Below are 19494 nucleotides of genomic sequence, written 5' to 3'. Positions count from 1 at the left end.
TCAGTCGTTTCTTACAGAAGCATTCCAGAAGGTGGTGGATGAAACTCAGAAATTGGGATGAATTTCTTGAAGCAGCTTTATAGTTTAGAGCATAGACCTCCTCTGACAACAAAAATATCACTCTTTGGACTGATGTATGGCTAAGAAGGAAGGTTTCCCAGTGAATTTTCACACAATTTCATGAGAAGTGACCACAGCTTTAATGCAATTAAGTTAGTTTGTGATTATTCAGTGAAGAAATACAACCCCTTCTCCATTTATTTTCCAAACCACATTTGCTGTGTCCTGATAACCAAGAACACAGAGAGCCCGGCAGTACCTGGAAATCAATAGTGGCTATGAACAGTACATTGGCGGTGGACAATTATTCAAAACAAAAAGAAACCAAAAAAAGGATGTCTACAAATCTGTTTAGAAGCATGTTGTGGAAATGTAAATTAACATATTGACACCTTGTTACCGCAAAGGCACTTTTAAAATTAGAACAATCTCTTTTTTCCTCTCCAGATTTTACACTGAAATTTCACAGGGGTAGAAATTCTGACAGGAGTGACTGATCCCCGTCTGTCACCATCTGCTACCCCTGGGACAGGGAAAGGGAAGGGGCAGCAAATTGATGGGGCAGCAGAAGACACGAGCTGTCTGTCCGTATTTTCTACCAGTATCATCCTGTGCTGGGAGCCGTTTGTCGCACTGCACTGGGGTGGGGCAAACACATGGGGAATGGGGAAAAGCTGCTTTGGCTCTTTCCCGTAAGTGGGGCCCATTCACCCAGCCTGGTTCATCGCTCACACAGCCCTGGGGCTGGCTCTCCCCACTCTCCCATCTCTTCCCATCCTCCCCCTTCACGCTGGGACCAGCTCCCCCACAGGCTGACGCTGCAGCGCAGAGCGGCCCGTACAGCAGGGGCCTGGCGCTCTCACACCTGCCCCCGCGCTGCCCCCTGTGGCCGTTTCACTCCCCACCATGGGCAGAGACTCCCCCAGGGCAGGAAATGCTGGGACCTTCCCCTCGCTCACTGGCACCATCGCACTCACTGGACTCCCTCCCCCCCGTCATTTCTGCCAGGGGCTCTTTCTCCTTGGGGCATCTCCTCTCCCCCTTCGTTACATCCCCCCAGAGTCTTCCTCACATCAGCTGGGATCTTCCCTTCCTGCTGCTGCAGCCTCCTCCACACCCCATCTTTAGCATCCACCCCTGACATTGCCCCACCCAATTCACACCCCCTGCCCTGCCCCTCCTTCTCAGCGGCCGGCTCCTCCCACCCCCTTCTCTACCCCCTCCCCCACCCACCTGGTGCTGGGAACTGAGGGCGGGTGATGGGGGGCAGCTGATGCCCTTTATACCCTCCCCCGGGAACAGGCCTGGGGGCTCCTCAGCGCTGGGAGGGGACAGGCACTGCCTCCAGCCTGGGCTGGGACCGGGCAGACGATCAGAGGAGCCGCGTTTTTAAACCCAGCATGGAAACCAGGACAGAAATAAGGGCGAAGTGTCCCGGAGAAGGTGCCAGTGAAAGTGAAGACCCGGGACCTGTCAGTCACATTATAAAATGAGACCTCGCCCGCCTCATAGTCCAGGAAAATCCCCACCCAGCTGGGCCTGACGCTCACGGGGAGGGAGGTTGCGGGGGAGATGAGGGCCTTGTATTCCCCATCCCTAAGCCACACGACCCAGTATCCATCCTCAGGTGAGAGTTTGACCTTCCCCTTCCTGCTCACAGATTCCCTACAAACCCCCAGAACCCAGCTGGGCTTGTCTCCCACCTCCACCTCCCAGTAACGCCTCCCGCCCGGGAACCCCTCAGCGCCCAGCACACAGGGACAAGGATCAAATCTCTCAGGATTGTCGGGCAGATCCTGGCGTGTGTCTCCGTGTCTCACACGTTTCTGATCCTCAGACAGGACGAGTTTGGGATTTGCCGTGTCTGGATCCAGAGTCACGTCCACTGGGGAGAGAGTCACAGAGTCAGGGCCAGGGCAGGGGCTGGTCACGTGGATCAAAGGGAAATTAACCTGCGTCCCTGTTAATTGCTGTGTGTGGGGGCAGCAGAGGACAGGTGGGCCCAGGGGTGAGGGACGGGTAAGGGAGGGGCAGGAGCCAGAGGGCAGAGGGGAAGCAGGAGACGGGTGGGCACCAGGGGGCAGAGAGAAGTGGGGGGGGGGGCAGGGCCCAGGGAATCTCTGTTGCTTTGGGGCCGTGTGTGGCTGGTTTGTTGCTAAGAGCAGGTCGGTGCCATCCCCACACACACTGGCCGGACAGCCCTGCCCTGGGTGGCACAGCTGGGACTCTCCATGCTGGCCGGCCCCACGGGCCCCAACTTCCAGCCAGGCAAACCCCACAGCCAGCCCCTCCCCCAGGGCACGGTCAGAGTGTCTGAGCTAGCCTCACTGGACAAGGCAGTGTGGGGCATTGGGGAGTGTATCTGGTTATTGAAGGGACCAAGGGTCATTGCTAACGAGGCTGGGGCAGGGGGAGGAGAGGGGGCATTTCCTCACTTACTGCCCCCTCCATCTGGGGGAAGCTGTACCAGGTGCCAGTCCCAGCTCACACGCATACAGCACGTCTACACTGGGTGTTTGCACCGACACAGCTGAGACACGGCTGTGCCAGGGGCCGTCACCCCTCCCGTCACTGTGGTTATGGATCAATAATTACAGGGTCACTGGAGCAGGGGGGCTGGGCTCTGGGGTTCCTGGGTGGGGCCCGACCCACTGGGCTGCAGAGTCATTCTCAGTCTCATGCTCTGGCCCAGGGCCTGTGTCACTATTTAGACACCGAGGGACGTCTGCAGCAGTAGAGATAGAGGGACCCCACATCAGACACCCCAGAGCCCAAGCTCCAGCCCCAGACACGTCTACACAGCTATTTTTAGTGACATGGTGCAAACCCCACGTCTGTCACCCGGCTCTGAGACTCGCTGCCCTGGGCCGTGTAGACAAACCCTTTGTGTTTATAACTTGAGACTTTTCCCAACATCAAACTCTTCATTTTCACTTCAGCCAGTCCCCCACTGGGCTCCTCACCCCCTGTTGCAGGCAGGCCCCTCACCTCCCCACTCTGATCATAGCTCTCCTGCTTTGGGTGAAAATCAGAAAAGCCTGATTTTCATGGAAATCAGTTTTTCCAGTTTTCTGCTTTTCATGAAAATCAGTAGGGTTATGGCCAGAGCTGGGGGGCGGGGACGGGGGGTCAGGATGTGTGTGTGCCCTTGTAAGATCACTGTGTAGCTGCATTACACTGATGGGAGTGAGCTCTCCTGTAGACAAAATAAAACCAGCTCAATAACCAGCGGTAGCTGTGTCGGTGGGAGAGACACAGCGCTGTGCACATGAGCGCTCACGCCAGCAAAACTTATGTCACTCAGGGATGTGTTTGTCTCACACCCGTGAGCAAGAAAAGTTTTGCTGACACACATGCTAGTGTAGACATGGTCTTAAACTCTCAGGGAGAGATTCTGTGCTCGGAGCCTGCAGCCCAGGGGCAGTGAGGGCGAAGGCGGCTTTAAGGATACATGGGTACTTTTACCAGCAGCTAACCAGACTAACGAACTGACTCTCAAAACCCTGAACCTCGCCCTATAGTATTTGACTGCAGCAGAATCTTTCCTTCATCAGGTGTGCACAGAACGGAAAGTTCCCTCTAAAGAGAAGAACTTGTTGCTAGGTTGCTCCTGACTCTGCCTGTTCTGGATGCCAAAGCAGCCCCCAGTTTAACTCTGGGCTTGTCTGCAGGGGAAGGTTACACCAGTACAAGATAAGGTGGGAATTTAAACCACTCTTGTTATACCGGTGTAACGTCCCACATCAGCGCTCTTATTTCACAGTACGAGTGAATTGTTCTGGTATCGCTGATGCCTTTAGTTCCGTCAGCCTTTCCCTGGGTCCTATGGGCAGCAGCAAGGCCCAGGATCTCTGCAGCACTGTGTGCTGTGGCCCCAACATAATCACCTTGTTTCCAGTCCCATCTCCACACACCTCACAATAGGGCTTGAGCATGAGTCCTCAGAGGGCACCTGCAGCTGTTCTCTGCACTGCTGCACTGGAGAAATCCTCACCCGGCTGGATCCAGGCCTTTTGGAGCCATTTTACGCTGCTCTGGTCTTTTTACTGAATGGACCAGGAGACCTTAGTGCTGTTCCTGACTCTGGTCTGACATTGGGCGTGTCTCCCTGCCTCAGTTCCCCTTCTGTAAATGGCAACTTCCTCCTTTGGAAAGCATTTGCAAGCTCTGGCTGAATAACTCCATATAAGAGCCAAGTGTTGTTCCCTTTCGTAAGGACGTGTAATGCTAACAGTTCACAGCCCTGGGGGACAGAGCAGTGATGGGATTCTCGCCAGGAGTGGGTACGTTTACTTCAGAGGCTTTTCCAATGTTAAATGATCAAAGGCAGCATCTCTGACTGTAACTGCTCCCCTTCCTTAGGGGGCCCAGTATTAATCTACTGGTCTCTAGGTATTATAGCACTTTTAGTATCTTTGGCTGGAAGAGCCCAGAGGAATCTGGTGTGTGGATTTAGGAATGGAAAAAGCATGGGTGATTTGGAGGCTGCAGGTAGGAAAAGCTAGAGATCCCCTGCTGCCTTAGCATTAACTTACCTGCGAATTGTCTCAGCATTTCCATCAGGCCAGGGACTCTGTACGCACCCTTCAGCTCAGCAGCAATGAGCTCTGGTTCCTGCAGCCTCACCTGCTCACTCCTAAAGAGAACAAAATCCCCTTATCCCTCAGACACTCAGCACTAGTCCTATTGCAATGGGCTTGATATACATTGATGGTAAACTGAACATAGAATCTTACCTGGCCAGTGTGTCCTTTACATCCTAACGGGAGAGAAAGTGAATAAGAAAGTGTTAGTGTTGAGCAGTTTATCTGTTCTGTGTTCACAGAACACCTGGTTAATTTTCTCTTTTTCCTGAGGCTTTACAGAACGAAAAACACCTGCAGATCTGACTTACATGAGGACTTCTTATAATTAGGTGATAATAACTGAACTGGCGTATGAATACAGTGGCGCTGAGGCACAACTCCAGCCCCAGAGAAATGCAGACATGGGTACGACTCACCAGTCACTAATGGTGCAACGGGGCACACTGAGTTACTAAATGGTGCATTAACTATTTGAAAACAAAAGTAAGAGAAATTTTATTTTGACAAAAATCTTGTGCAGGTTTTCCAGACACTGTCAGCTGAGCTGCCAAAATAAATCACAAGATTAGAAAAAGCCACTGTCTAATGGTGCTTCCACAGGTGTTAAACAGCAACTGTACTGGAAAAAGTGACGGTAAAACTGGTCTCTAGAGGCCTCAAATACTGGATAAAATGTGCTGACCTTACTGTGAAAATGTGTTTTCTAACTGCTGACTGTGGGCAGAGACATCTTTATCTGATGCCTGCCCTTGACAATGTTGGGAGGCGCTCTGATACCACGGTGATGGGCACCAAGTAAGAGCCTAGGAAGGTTGACTGGCAAATCTTGCAGGGGCAGGGCTGTGTCTTTCTGGGTACTGGAAAGCATCCAACACATGGTGGCTGCTACCCTGAGAGAAACCTTAAAACCAGTCAATGGGAGTTAGGTGCCTAACCTGTTTGATGCTTTTGAAAATACCAGGAGCTGCCGATCTGCATCCCTAGGCACTAAATACATTTAAAAATATGGCCCTAAATCACTCTTGAAAATGGGATGGAGGTTTCTAAGTCACTTACGCCCCTTTGATCATTCTACCCTTAGGTCCCTAAGTTTAGGGAGCCAAATTTTGGCCTAAATATTACTAATACTGTGAAATACAATGTAAAGCTGTGGTGCAACATACATAAATAATAAATCAGTAAATAACAACAATCGTTTTGGGGGAACAGGAGACACTCTATATTTGTGTCCATGGATGTTGGAAATCCAAACAAAAGGGAACTTTGTGTAACTCACCTTCAGCAGCTCAGCGGCCGGTTGCTGACACTTCTCCTCTATCTCTGCAATCAGCTGTTGCAGCAAGGAGCTTTGCTGGGAGAGTTTGGTAACATTTTCATTTAGTTTCTTCAAAGTCTCCATCTCCTCCTCCTCCAGTCTCTGGAGAAAGAGGTGTTTTTCCTCACTCAGAAGCAGTTCTAGTGTCTCAAATTCCAACAAGATTCGCTGTCTGTGACACTTTACTCTTTCCTTTAGTTAATAACAAAACAAAACCATAAATATCAGCAGAATTATCAAGCATATCAGGCCATTTTGAGTGCAGTAAAATAGATTTGAATGAGTGTTTATAGATTCATGTTTTAAAGCCAGAAGGGACCATTGTGATCATCTAGCCTGACCCCCTGCATGGCAAAGGCCAGGAAATTACACCCAGGGGTTCCTGCATCAAGCCCATAACTGACTTCTGGGTAAATAATTAAATAGTCTGTGAAGCAGGGGAGCTGGATTCTGGGTCTCCCACTTCCTAGGTGGGTACCTGACCCACATCCTTGCCTGCTCTCTGGCCCACCTACTACCTGACTATTTACACAAACTGGAACAGTTTCAACAGGAGTGACTGAGCTTCTCCCCACCCTCTCAGACACTGTCCAGAGACTGGGCATGAGATTCCTCTGTTCAAATCCTTTCTGCCCCTCAGGCCAGCTGCAGCAGCCCAGGAGCCAGCAAACAAAGCTGTAAACAGGGGCGTTGGGGAGGCAGTGTTTGGTGTTCTGGTATTGTGGGGTTGTGTCTGTGGGGTGTTTTCTTGTTTGTTTGATTTTTGTTCTTTTCTCACTGACAGGACAGAGGCAAGGAAGCTATGCCAGACACAGAGGCAGCAGTGGTAGTTACCCAAGCCCGTGGAAGAGACAATGAAGGTGACTGGATGTGAAAGCTGCGGGATGCACATGATCCTGGCGGGAGTACCCAAAAGAGCTGTGTTTGTATGACGTGCCGCCTCCTGGAGCCGATGGAAGAGAAGATCCAGATGGAAACTCTGGCTGAGTTTAGAAGGGGGTACGAGAAGATGATGCAGCAAACGCGTGAGACGGCTGAAGGGACAAGCCCAGACTGACAGATGGAAGCAAGACCAAAGAACTCTGAGGGGAGATGCTGGATGAGGAAAGTGACCACTGGAAGCGTGGGACTGTGAGAACCAGGCAGAGGAAAAGACGGGCTAGTGAAGGAGAAATAGAGCTCAGGAACAGGTTTGTGGAGCTGGAAAATGAACAAGGGGTGCAGCAGGTGGTAACTGAAGATGGGAGGGCAAGGAAGAAGAGAAGAGCAGCTAGTCCTATACAAAGAGTGGATGAGCCAATGGCGATACCACCAAATAAGAGCCCCAGGAGGATCCAGGATGGGTTGCAGAAGATTGAGAGGGAGAATAGGAGATGAGAGGACTTGCAGCCAGAAAGAACAGGGGACAGGTCGGGGAATCGCACCGTCACCAGGAAAAGGCAAGTCTACGTGATTGGGGTCTCCCTACTGAGAAGAACAGACAGGCCTGTAACCGGAGCTGATCCAGAGAACAGAAGGGTGTGCTGTCTGCCCAGTGCTAGGATACGGGATGTGGAGCTGAGACTGAAGGGGATCCTAGCAGGAACAGGAAAGAATCCACTGATTGTCCTTCATGTGGAAACAAACGATACGGCTAGATTCTCACTGGAACGAATCAAGGGAGATGATGCCAGGCTGGGGAAGACTCTTAAGGAAATGGAGTCTCAGATGATCTTCAGTGGGATTCTGCCTGTCCCTAGAGGAGGACAACAAAGATGTGACAAGATGCTGATGATCAACAGATGGCTCAGGCAGTGGGGCTATAAGGAGGGCTTTGGGATGTATGGCCACTGGGAGTCATTCATGGACAGAGGACTGTTCTTTTGGGATGGACTTCACCTGAGCAGGGAGGGAAATCCTAGGATGGAGGTTGGCACAACTGATTAAGAGAGCTTCAAACTAGAAATCTGAGGGAGATGGTTGGGAGATGCCCGGTGATCTCAACACCATATTTTAACATTGAGAGGGAGGAAAATGAAACAGGAAAGGACACAGCAGTGGGGAGCAGAATGGACATGAAGAGGAAGGGTGGTGTGGATACCAGTGTAATAGGTGATACTGGTGGTAGAATGACTGTGATGAATCGTGTAAGGCATGTGAGTGATGCCCAACAGCAAACATTAAGATGTTTGTACACCAATGTGAGGTGCCTGGGTAACAAAATGGAGGAACTAGAGCTACTGGTGCAGGAAGTAAAACCAGATATTATAGGGATAACAGACACGTGGTGGAATAGTAATCATGACTGGAGCTCAGGTATTGAAGGCTATGTGCTGTTTAGGAAAAACAGAAATAAAAGCAAAAGCGGTGGAGTAGCATTGTGTATCAATGATGAAGTAGACTGTAAAGAAATTAGAAGTGATGCAGTGGATAAGACAGAGTCTGTCTGGATAAAAATCACATTTGGGAAGAAAGCTACTAGAGCTTCCCCTGGGATAGTGTTTGGGGTTTGCTACAGACCACCAGAATCCAATTTGAGTATGGATAGAGACCTCCTTAATGTTTTAATAAAGTAAATACTACTGGGAACTGTGTGATTATGGGAGACTTTAATTTCCCAGATATAGACTGGAAGACCAGTACTAGTAATAATAATAGGGCCCAGATTTTCCTGGATGTGAGAGCTGACAGATTCCTTCAGCAAATAGTTGCTGAACCAACAAGAGGGGATGCCATTTTAGATTTGGTATCGGTGAGTAGTGAGGACCTCATAGAAGAACTGGTTGTAAGGGACAACCTTGGTTCGAGTGACCATGAGCTAATTCAGTTCAAAGTAAATGGAAGGATAAACAATAGTAGATCTGTGACTAGGGTCTTTGATTTCAAAATGGCTAACAAAAAAATTAAGAGAATTAGTTGGGGAAGTGGACTGGAATGAAGAATTAATGAATTTAAATGTGGAGGAGGCTTGGAATTACATCAAGTCAAAGTTGCAGGAACTATCTGAAGCCTGCATCCCAAGGAAAGGGAAAAAATTCACAAGCAAGAGTTGTAGACCAGGCTGGATGAGCAAGCATCACAGACAGGTGATTAAGAGAAAGCAGAAAGCCTACAAGAAGTGGAAGATGGGAGGGATCAGCAAGGAAAGCTACCTCTTGGAGGTCAGAACATGTAGATACAAAGTAAGAAATACCAAAAGCCAAGTACAGTTGGACCTTGCAAAGGGAATTAAAACCAATAGTAAAAAGTTCTATAGCCATATAAACAGGAAGAAAGCAAAGAAAGAAGAAGTGGGACCGCTAAGCATTGAGGATGTGGGTGGATGTTAAGGATAATCTAGGCATGGCCCAATATCTAAACAAATACTTTGCCTCAGTTTTTAATGAGGCTAATGAAGAGTTTAGGTATAGTGGCAGGGGGTCAAATGGGATTGAGGATATGGAGGTAGAAATTCCTACATTCAAGGTAGAAGCCAAACTCAAACATCTTAATGGGACTAACTTGGGGCGGCCCAGATAATCTCAATAGAAAGATATTAAAGGAATTGGCACATGAAATTGCAAGCCCATTAGCAAGGATTTTTAATGAATCTGTAAACTCAGGGGTTGTACCGTATGACTGGAGAATTGCTAACATAGTTCCTATTTTTTTGGAGAAGATAAGAGATTTTTTAGACAAAGGAAATGCAGTGGATCTAATTTACCTAGATTTCAGTAAGACATTTGATACAGTTCCACATGGGGAATTATTAGATACATTGGAAAAGATGGGGATTAATATGAAAATTGGAAGGTGGATAAGGAACTGGTTAAAGGGGAGACTACAACGAATCATATTGAAAGGTGAACTGTCAGGCTGGAGAGAGGTTACTAGTGGAGTTCCTCAGGAATCGATCTTGGGACCAATCTTATGTAACCTTTTTATTAATGACCTTGGCACAAAAAGTGGGAGTGTGCTAATAAAGATTGCGGATGACACAAATTTGGGAGGTATTGCCAATACAGAGAAGGGTCAGGATATACAACAAGATCTGGTTGACCTTTTAAACTGGAGTAATAGAAATAGGATGAAATTTAATATTGGAAAGTGCAATATCGTGCACTTAGGGACTAATAGAAAGACTTTTGCTATAAGCTGGGGACGCTTCAGTTGGAAGTGACGGAGGAAGAGAAGGACCTGGGCGTATTGGTTGATCACAGGTTGACTATAAGCCACCAATGTGATGTGGCCATGAAAAAGCTAAGGTGGTCCTAGGATGCATCAAGCGAGGTATTTCCAGTAGAGATAGGGAGGTGTTAGTACCATTATACAAGGCGTTGATCAGACATCTGGAATAGTGTGTGCAGTTCTGATCTCCCATGTTTAAGAACGATGAATTCAAACTGGAACAGGTGCAGAGAAGAGCTACTAGGATGATCAGAGGAATGGAAAACCTGCCTTATGAAAGGAGGCTCAAAGAGCTGGGCTTGTTTAGCCTAACCAAAAGAAGGCTGAGGGGAGATATGATTGCTCTCTATAAATACATCAGAGGGAATAGCAGAGAGGGAGAGGAGTTATTTAATTTCAGCACCAATGTGGACACAAGAACAAATAAATATAAACTGGCCATCACAAAGTTTAGACTTGAAATTAGACAATGGTTTCTAACCATCAGGGGAGTGAAATTCTGGAACAGCTTTCCTAGGGGAGCAGTGGGGGCAAGAAACCTAGCTGGCTTCAAGACTGAGCTTGATAAGTTTATGGAGGGGATGGTACGATGGGACAACCTGATTTGGCAACTGACTGATCTGTGACTACTAGTGGTAAATATGCCCAATGGCCTGTGAAGGGATGGTTAGATGGGGTGTGTTCTGAGTTACTGCAGAGAATTCTTTCTGGTTTTCTGGCTGCTGACTCTTGCTCACATGCTCAGGGTTTAGCTGATTGCCATATTTAGGGTCGGGAAGGAATTTTTACCCCGGACAGATTGTCACAGGCCCTGGGGTTTTTTCGCTTTCCTCTGCAGCATGGGGCACAGCTCACTTGCTGGTGGATTCTCTGTATCTTGAAGTCTTTAAATCATTATTTGAGGACTTCATTAACTTAGGTTAGGGGTGTGTTACAGGAGTGGGTGGGTGAAGTTCTGTGGCCTGCGTTGTGCAGGAGGTCAGACTAGATGATCATAATGGTCCATTCTGTCCTTATAGTCCATGCGTCTATTAAACCTACTTGAGGCAATAAACCAAAACTCATGTTTGGGGAAAAACAGCCCCACCACCTGTCCTTTCCTTACACTAGATATCCGTCAGGAAATGCAAAACATCCGTAAGGCAAAGTGGGACAGAATTAGCAACTAAAAACACATCATCATATGGGGGTGCGGGATGGAGTCTCCAGAACCCCTTGACCACATGCCACTACATTTCCCCATATATTCTGCACTGGTCCATCAACAAACACAGCAATTTTCAAGCCAAGCTGAGTATATCTGTGGATTTTCGAGCACTGTAAATGTCAGCTTTAAACTGAAATGGTGTTTCAGCCTTAAGCAGGATGCAGAAAGGCTGCCCCTGAAAAATGTGTAACTCCGTGAGACTCACTGGGGCCGGTTCCCCTCTCATGATTGACCCAGTGTAAATCAGGAGTAACCTTATCAATGCAAATGGAGCTGTAGTAGTGTAGAACTGGTGTGAGTGAGAGCAGAGCTGTCCCAGTGAGCACAGTCCATGTCAAATCGACCAAATCAGAATGGCAACATTTACACGGATTTTGCCCTGATGCGAATGCTGACACAAGGTGTGAGACAGCGAAAAGTCTGGGTTTGTATCTTCCTATGTGTTTCTAGAACTAGTGGGCTTGATCCACGAGGGGCTTGCATTAGAAATACAGATAAATAAAATATGTATTTATCTGGGCCTCATTTTGATTCAGTGTAAATCAGCCCATTGCTGTTAAGTATCATGTAGATTTGTTCATTTTTACCCTTCCATTCCCCTCCATATTCCTCAAGCTGAACATTTTCTGGAAATAAAGTCTGATTATAATCATAACCAGGGTTTATTTGTTTGTTTGTTTTAACGCTATGCTGGTGTTGTCTATTTTTATCATGATTTTCTTGTACATTTTTAAAAATATTTAAATAAAATGAGAGATTAACCCAAACTGCAGACACTTACTTTCCAGTCGTTGGGTTTATTCCGCTCCTTGGATTCCAGCTTTGAAATCTTCTCCATCGCTTTCTTCAGAAGCTCAATGTCTTTGTGGAGTTTCTCCTGTGGGGATAACGATGCCGGGTGAATTCTCTTGCAGTGAGTCAGAGCTCTGGGGATTCCTCACCCATGGGTGGCAGGAAGGTTTTGTGGCCAAGCCCAGGCCGGCTGTGAGGGGACCAGGGTTCTGTCCCCAGCCTTGCCATGGACAGAGCTGATTTGAGTGACCCCGGGGCTCTCTGCAGAGCTGTCGTATTGGGTCCCCAAACAGCCAGGCTCTGTCTGGGTTACAGAAAGGTGTTGTGCTATTGGCACACACGGTGCTTGTTCCAACTCTGACCCCCCTAGAAGGCAAGGATTGTGTTTGTGCCAAGGTGCGTGGCTGGGACCTGGGATCCCTTCCCCAGCACTGGGAACCCCCACTTGACACACATTTTGTTCCAGCACATGGCACTAGAGCATCAGCATCACACTGGCTTTCAGCCTGGCTCTGCTGGTTCGGCAGCTCTGTCTGAACCAACCGTGGGCAAACAAACGCCTCGTGTAGATCTTGGGCAACTCACACAGGGCCTGCCCCCTTCAGCCTGGTGGATAAACTCCCACTGACCTCAGTGAGGGCAGAACTGGGCCCGTCACCCTCTGTGCTCAGATCCCCCTGTGCAAACAGGGCGTAGAGGGCAGGGCTCTATGGCTAGACCCACTGGTGTCTGTGTGGGGCTCCGACAGCCCGGGATGGGAAGCAGCGCTGGGCGCGAGTACAAAGCATGATCACTGCTTTCATTTCTTGTAACAGCAAGTGACCATGAGGGAGTGAAAACAACAGTCAGTGTTTGTAGATGCCTGCAGGGGCTGGGGGCTGCTGTGCAGAGTTTCAAGTCAGAGACATATTGATACGTTCGGTAGGTGAAATCCTGGTCCCATTGACGCCACCGGGGCTGGATCCACGAGGCACTTAGGCATGTGACACTCAGCACTGCAGTAACTGACTTTTTAGCACCTAAATTACCTCTGGACCAGCCCTGAGACCCACAAAGTCTGTGTTAGGGGCCAGGCTCCCTGTACAAAGCATGGGGAGAGACAGACACCTTAGACTGTGACCCACAAACACCAGCAGGCCGGGCTGGGAGCTGCCTAAGCCAGCCAATGGGAGATGCTGAGGAGAGGTGTCCCAAGCCCCGCCCCCTCAGAGAGGTGGGCACCTCACTCCAGGCTGCAGGGAGGCACCTGGCTCTGCCAGCGACCCCAGCCAGGAACCCAGCTCCTGGAGTCAGGTGGTCGGACACTCAAGCTATGAGCTATGAACCTGCCTCACTTTGCACAAAACCACTGGAGGAGAAGGAGGCAGAGCCACCCCCTTTCTAACTTTTAGCCCAGCAGTCAGAGCTCTCCCCTGGGAGGTGGGAGAGCCAGGTTCAATCCCCTGCTCTCTGCCTGATGCTGAGAAAGGAGATCCATGTTCCTATCCTACCTCTCAGGAGAGGATCTAACCACTGGGCTATGTGGGGCTCCCTCAGTCTCTCCTGGTGAAGCTGTTCCACTTGGATGATGAAAGGGGCTGTGAATTGCAGTGGCACCTCAAACTGGGACTTAGGTTCCTAGGTACCATTTTGGCTCCAGGCCTGGGAGTTTTCCACTGACTTTGATGGGGCCAGGATTTCACCCCATAGATTTAGAAGACTTCTACCCATCATTGCTAAACTCCAGGTCATTTTAAAATTAAACTTCTCCTGCAGTGATTTAATTTCTACTGAATATTTAGAAATAAATAATGTTTCCTACCTTGTATTCCTGAGCTGCCTCATCAATGGGCACCAGAGCATGAGATCTGTGCTCCTGGGTTTTATCACAAACCAGACAGATCACCTCACCATCATCTTCACAGAACAGCTTGACTTTGTCCTCGTGCTCCCTGCAGACTAGCTGCTCTTTTCGGTTTTCAGGTTTTATTCCTAGTTGCTGGATATTTTCCACCATGCTGGCAAGCTGCCTGTTGGTCTGAAATTTCTCTTTCTTCAATTTTTTCCTGCATTGTGGACAGCAAACTCCCTCTGGTTCCATTTCCCATTTTTCATAGTGCTCAGTGATACAAACTCAGCAGAAGTTGTGTCCACAGTCTGTGCTCACTGGATCATTGAAATAATCCGTACAGATCTGACAAAACGCTTCTTCCAGTAGCTTTCTCAAAGGATGGGCAGAGGCCAAGGCTGCAGGAATGTAAGAGTTGCAGTGACCAGTTTCACTTACTGAATTATTCTCTAACTGGAAAGCAGATGACATTTGAACAGTGAGGGGAACAAACCACTGGAACAGCTTCCCAAGGGAAATGGCAGCATTTGTCATCACTTAGCGTCTTTAGATTGTCCTTGGCTGCCTTTCTAAAAGATATGCTGTACACTGACAGATGTGAAGGTCAGGAGGGATGATTCTGATCATCTAGTCTGATCTCCTGCATAACACAGGCCAGAGAATTTTACCCAGTAATTCCTGCATCCAGCCCACAATCTGTGGTAGAGGTACAACAGATCTTTCAGAAAGCGACATCCCATCTTCATTTAAAGACTCCACGGGACAGAGAGTTCACCATGTCTCTGGGCCGGTTGTCCCAATAGTTAATTATCCACACTGTTAAAAAACTGCACCTCATGTGGACTCTTTGTCTTCATTTTCATTGTGTTGGTTTGCTCTGCCTCTCTCCTTTCCTTGGTTTTTCTCTATTTTTTGCTCAGGATCCAGTTAGTTAGAGATTGGCCAGTTGTTGCAAGAGCTAACTACACTCATGTCATCGTTCAATATTTGCATCTTACTTCTGGAGTGAGCAAATTCCTGTGCTGGCTGGGTCTGTGTGAGTGGTGCATCCACAGACAGCCCCTACAGGGTCTGGCTCTTCCCAGGCAGGGGGAAGTAACTGGCTCAGGAAGTAACGCTGAGTTCAGGGTGTGGGTGCGTTTGCTGCCTGGGAGGAAAAGCAAAACTCTTTGGTAGCAGCAGCTGGAGGCTCCACCCTCTTCTAGTAATAAAATACACGCTCTGCTTACTGAGCGTGGGGCTGGGCCATCATTCTGGGGGCTCTGCCTGCTTGTGTGAACCCACCAATAAGGAGACCATGAGGCCATGTAACATGAGCTGGAATGTGTCTATGCTCCCCCCCACACACACACTGACATTGCTAGCTCCCCTCCCCTCCCCATCCTGTCATGCCAGATGTTGGCCCTGCAGAAGCCATTAACAAGTAAGAAGTTGTTCCTGGCTCTCTTGCCCTGTGCTGCTGCCTACACGTATCACAGCCAGCAGCTTACAGGGGGCTGTATGCAACATTGCTCATGTAGCCAGAGCTGAGCAGTGAGCTGGGCCCTTCACACCCATTACCCACCCCTACCTGGGCCTCCTGCCCCAGCTTCAGCCAGGCTTCCCTAGCCATGCCCCAGGCCCACCCAGTGCACCCCCCTCCGAACCAGGCTCCCGTGCCGCACACAGGGGTGATGTGTAGCTTAACTCTGCATTTTCCGGATTGCAGATGTTTCAATTTGTGCCAGTTTCATCCCTCCCCCTGATCCCGGCGCACATGGAGGGGCAGGGAAAGAGGCTCAGACACCCCGAGAGGAGCAGGGTCTCCCACATCTCAGTGCGCACACAGAAGGGGAGAATTCATGACTGACAGGCCCCCTCGCCCCATAACCTCCAACATCCTCTGAACCTCTCACTTTCTGCAACCTTTTACATTTTCTCCCTTCCTCTCCCCTATAGTCCTGACTCCTCCCTCTTACCTGAGCCCCCAGCCCCTTTTCCCTGCCTTACCATCTGTTCCCATTTATCTCCCTCCCCATAATACCCCCATCCCTCACTGCAGACCCAAGCCCTCCTCCACTGTTCCCACTCCTCTTGCACCCAGAGCACCTCCCCTCCCAGGAAGCCTGCACATCTGCCATTCATTTTCTTTTGAAAAATAATTTCAGCACCTTCTGAATATTCTGCTGTGCACAGGTGACATTGCTCCACAATCATCATCGTCACCAAACACCTCGGCAGAGGCAGATGTTCCCCAGAACAGATGTTCACTTTTCCTTCTCAGAGTTCTGCCCACGGCAGGTTTCAAAGTTCCAGGCTCCCAGAAATGTCCAGAGGCCCAGTGAGATGTTCTGTTCTCGCCACGCAGGTGAGCAAACACAGCCTGACACAATAGCTCTGGGACATGAGGACTGCTCCGTTCACCTCAGTGGCTGTTCCCCGTCCCTACCCAGTGCGGGAGAGTTTCTGATCTGGGTCAAGCCTGCCCATTCTCAGCTCCTCACCCCACTCTCTTTCACAGATGGGGGAGAGGGAGGGAGGAGGCTCAGACACCCCCAGAAATGCAAGTTCCCCTGGAAGTTAGCTCACATGAGGGGATTTGAGGGAGTCAGACACACACAAACTGCAGAATCATTCAGAAAGGATGGACTTCTCCTCTTCACAGGGACCAGAGCAAGGCCTCGGCACTTACGTCCCTTTTAGAGTCTCAAAATGGGACATAAGCAGGATCTCAGCTGGGTCTAAGTCTCATGCTGTCTTCCAAATGGACGAACATTTCACACTCTCAGTCCAGTCGGGGTTTAGCTAGGTGTGGAAGCACAAAAGCAAGGCCTGGTGGGCCTTACACTGAAATGAATGATGGAAATGTAAGTTAGCATGACTATGGATGGAAAAACCCACTGAAGATGGTCGATTGCGCTTTAAGCTGTTTTTGCAACTATCTGCTCTTGTAACCGCTCTTAGCTATTCTTGTACCAGAGAAGGGGAAGCCGTTAGATTTGTGTAATAGATAAGGAAGTATCTGTCAGACTTGTTTTGCAAGAGAAATTCCACTATGCGATTAATATGTGAAGAGCTATTCTATATAAGCCATAGGCATTCAAATCTGTGCGGTGGCGGGTGTCTCCTGATAGCAGCACAGAAACCCGGTGCTGTCCAGGGCTCCCCTATGGCCATAGCTCTGTGTGTGTCTGTCAGAATAAAGCTCTGCTCGATCTGACCCAGAAGAGAAGCTGCATGATCTTTGCCACGGCGTAGGTCATCACAGAAAATGTGGAAATCTGCCTGTCAGTTATCTAGCTCCCTGTTTAGAACCAGCACTAAACACAGCGTAGCTAATTATTATCACACACAGACCGTTTAAGAAATCAAATTTTTAAAATCATGGAAATTCAAAGTTAAGATTCAACTTTAACTAAAACCACCTGGAAGTTAAACTTTTCCAAACCACTCTTGCAAACCACACTCAGGGTCACCCAAACAGATGTAACTCCATCACAGCAGTGTGGAAAACGTTGCCCACATCTCTTGAGCATTAAACACACATCTCTGGTGTTAAGCAGAATGCTTTGACTGGAGACTGAACTCTTCCGGAGCCATGCTCAGTTTTAGGTACCTATATGGCCTCATTATCGTAGTGTCTGGGCTCCTCACAACCTCACAATCTTTTGTGTATTTATGCTCACAACTCCTCTGTGAGGTAGAGTTCTACTATTATCCCCATTGCACAGACAAGGGCCGGAGTCACAGAGGGACAGGTTTTCTACAGGGATTGAGGCACCCAAAGATTCAGATAGGTGCCCAGTAGGATTTTCAGAAGCAACTAGGTGCCCAACTCCTATTGAAATCAATGGCATGTGGCACATCTGAAAATCCCTCATGAGGTTCCAGACCCTCATCAGCCTTGCGCTTCTCACTCCCTGGTGGAGCAGGTGCCTCCATGGCTGCTGGGCTCTCAGTGCTTCTGTGTCTCCTTCCCCGCCCGGTGCCTCTGCTGTGACTGGGGGGAGGTGCCGCTGCTGGGCAGCATGACACAGCAGGATCCATAAACTCACTTTAGAACTAAAACATATAAAAAGATGGTGAAAATGAAAAGCTTTGGGTAACGTTCTGGTTAGCAACATCAAAGAGCATCGGTGCACGCCCAACAGAGACCCTGCTCCTCCTCCTGCCCGGCTTCCCTGGCCAGTTAGCCGCCACATGCTGCACACACCAGCTACAAACTCAAGTTGCGAACACAGGCTACAGTCAGGACTGAAAATAATACACGATCAGCTGCAGAACATTTGTGTGTGTGTGTGTGTGAGAGGTATCAATTATGAGTTATGAATGCAATTGTGCTTTCTCATAATAAACGTGGCACATTGCCTTGTCCCCTGAAAAACATCCCATGTGTTTCTATCAGCTTAACAATGTATCCAGTTTAAACATGCCATCTCCAGCTGTTTGGCCAAGGACTGTGCTACCCCCGACCCAGCTGAACTGTTTTCATGTCTCCAAATGTTACCCAGATCGTCAAGACCTATGGCAACACTTGGCCAGCAAATTTGAATTAAACACAGATTCCTTAGAAAAGAAAAGGGAGGAGGAACTAGGCCAATGATTCTTCTCTATCCAATGGAAACAAATTTTAGCCAGTGCTCTGAACTGCTCCTTGGATCTCTGTTTAAGATTAATCCAGCTGACAATCCTACGGAGAATGCATGGGACCCCTCTCCAACTGTTCAAAACCGATGGTGCTAAATCAGACAAATGTCGGGGCTGTGACTGAGCAGGTGTTAACTTAACTCATAGACTCTGGGCCTGCTCCTACACCCGCAGAACTGAACTGCAGAATTAATTTTTTCCCTATCAAATAAATTGTGTAATAAGACAAACAGATAATTTAAAACCTAATGGATGTTAATTGGAAGCTGAATAAACCTGAAACTCTTTAGTTATACAAAGAACTAATAATTGTTAAAAGACAAGTACTACAAAAGGAAATCCAAAAAGTGACCAGCAGTGGCAGACTGGAGCACAGACATTGTAAGCTTGGCGACCATGGAAAGAATTGAAAACCATCCCAGAAACACCCCAGAAAAATTCTCAGAGCTATGGGATGCTTTCCTGGCAGTATCTCAATGATCCTATTTAATATATGGGGGCCCTCTTGCCTCCCCCTGCTTTACACCCACTTCCTTCCTTCCCCGTCTCTATCTCCTTCCTCTGAACTTTCCCTCCATTTGTTATTTTAACTTATTTTTTCTTTAAATAGTTGGATTTTTGGAAGCAAACTTTTTTTTCTAAATTGTGTAATACAAATAATTTATTTATATTTTACCTTTCATATTCTAGATATCTTTCAAATGTATCTCTGGTTAGCTAGCAAATGGCTGATATATTGTGAGATGTTAACTTGTTATGAGACGTTTAGGTGCCATTGGTTATGTCTGTTTGTTCTGTATGTGTTTGTAGCTATTTAAAAATGTGATAAAAATATAATATGAAAAAATCAAACCCACACACAACAACTGCCCTGGCCCTGGCTCTATCTCCCTCGCCCCAGGGGTGTGACACTGGCGGTGACTCACTGCAGCTC

The 19494-nt window shown here is 48.3% G+C and overlaps 1 protein-coding gene across 1 annotated transcript; it reads right to left on the bottom strand.

Moving 5' to 3' along the window:
* Positions 1–1340: 1340 nt before the first annotated feature.
* On the bottom strand, positions 1341–14468 carry LOC137149881 (E3 ubiquitin-protein ligase TRIM39-like). Its single transcript, XM_067543501.1, is given in 6 exon segments — positions 1341–1945; positions 4596–4696; positions 4797–4819; positions 5923–6153; positions 12096–12191; positions 13908–14468. Coding segments are annotated over 6 exon segments (1617 nt in total).
* Positions 14469–19494: the final 5026 nt, after the last annotated feature.

Source organism: Emydura macquarii, unplaced genomic scaffold (assembly GCF_026122565.2).
Source record: "Emydura macquarii macquarii isolate MOO-44397 ecotype Brisbane River unplaced genomic scaffold, CSIRO-AGI_Emac_v2 contig_905, whole genome shotgun sequence".
NCBI lineage: Eukaryota > Metazoa > Chordata > Testudines > Chelidae > Emydura > Emydura macquarii.
The sequence above is the reverse complement of the archived record's forward strand: the minus strand, read 5'-3'. Positions and strand labels throughout refer to the sequence as shown.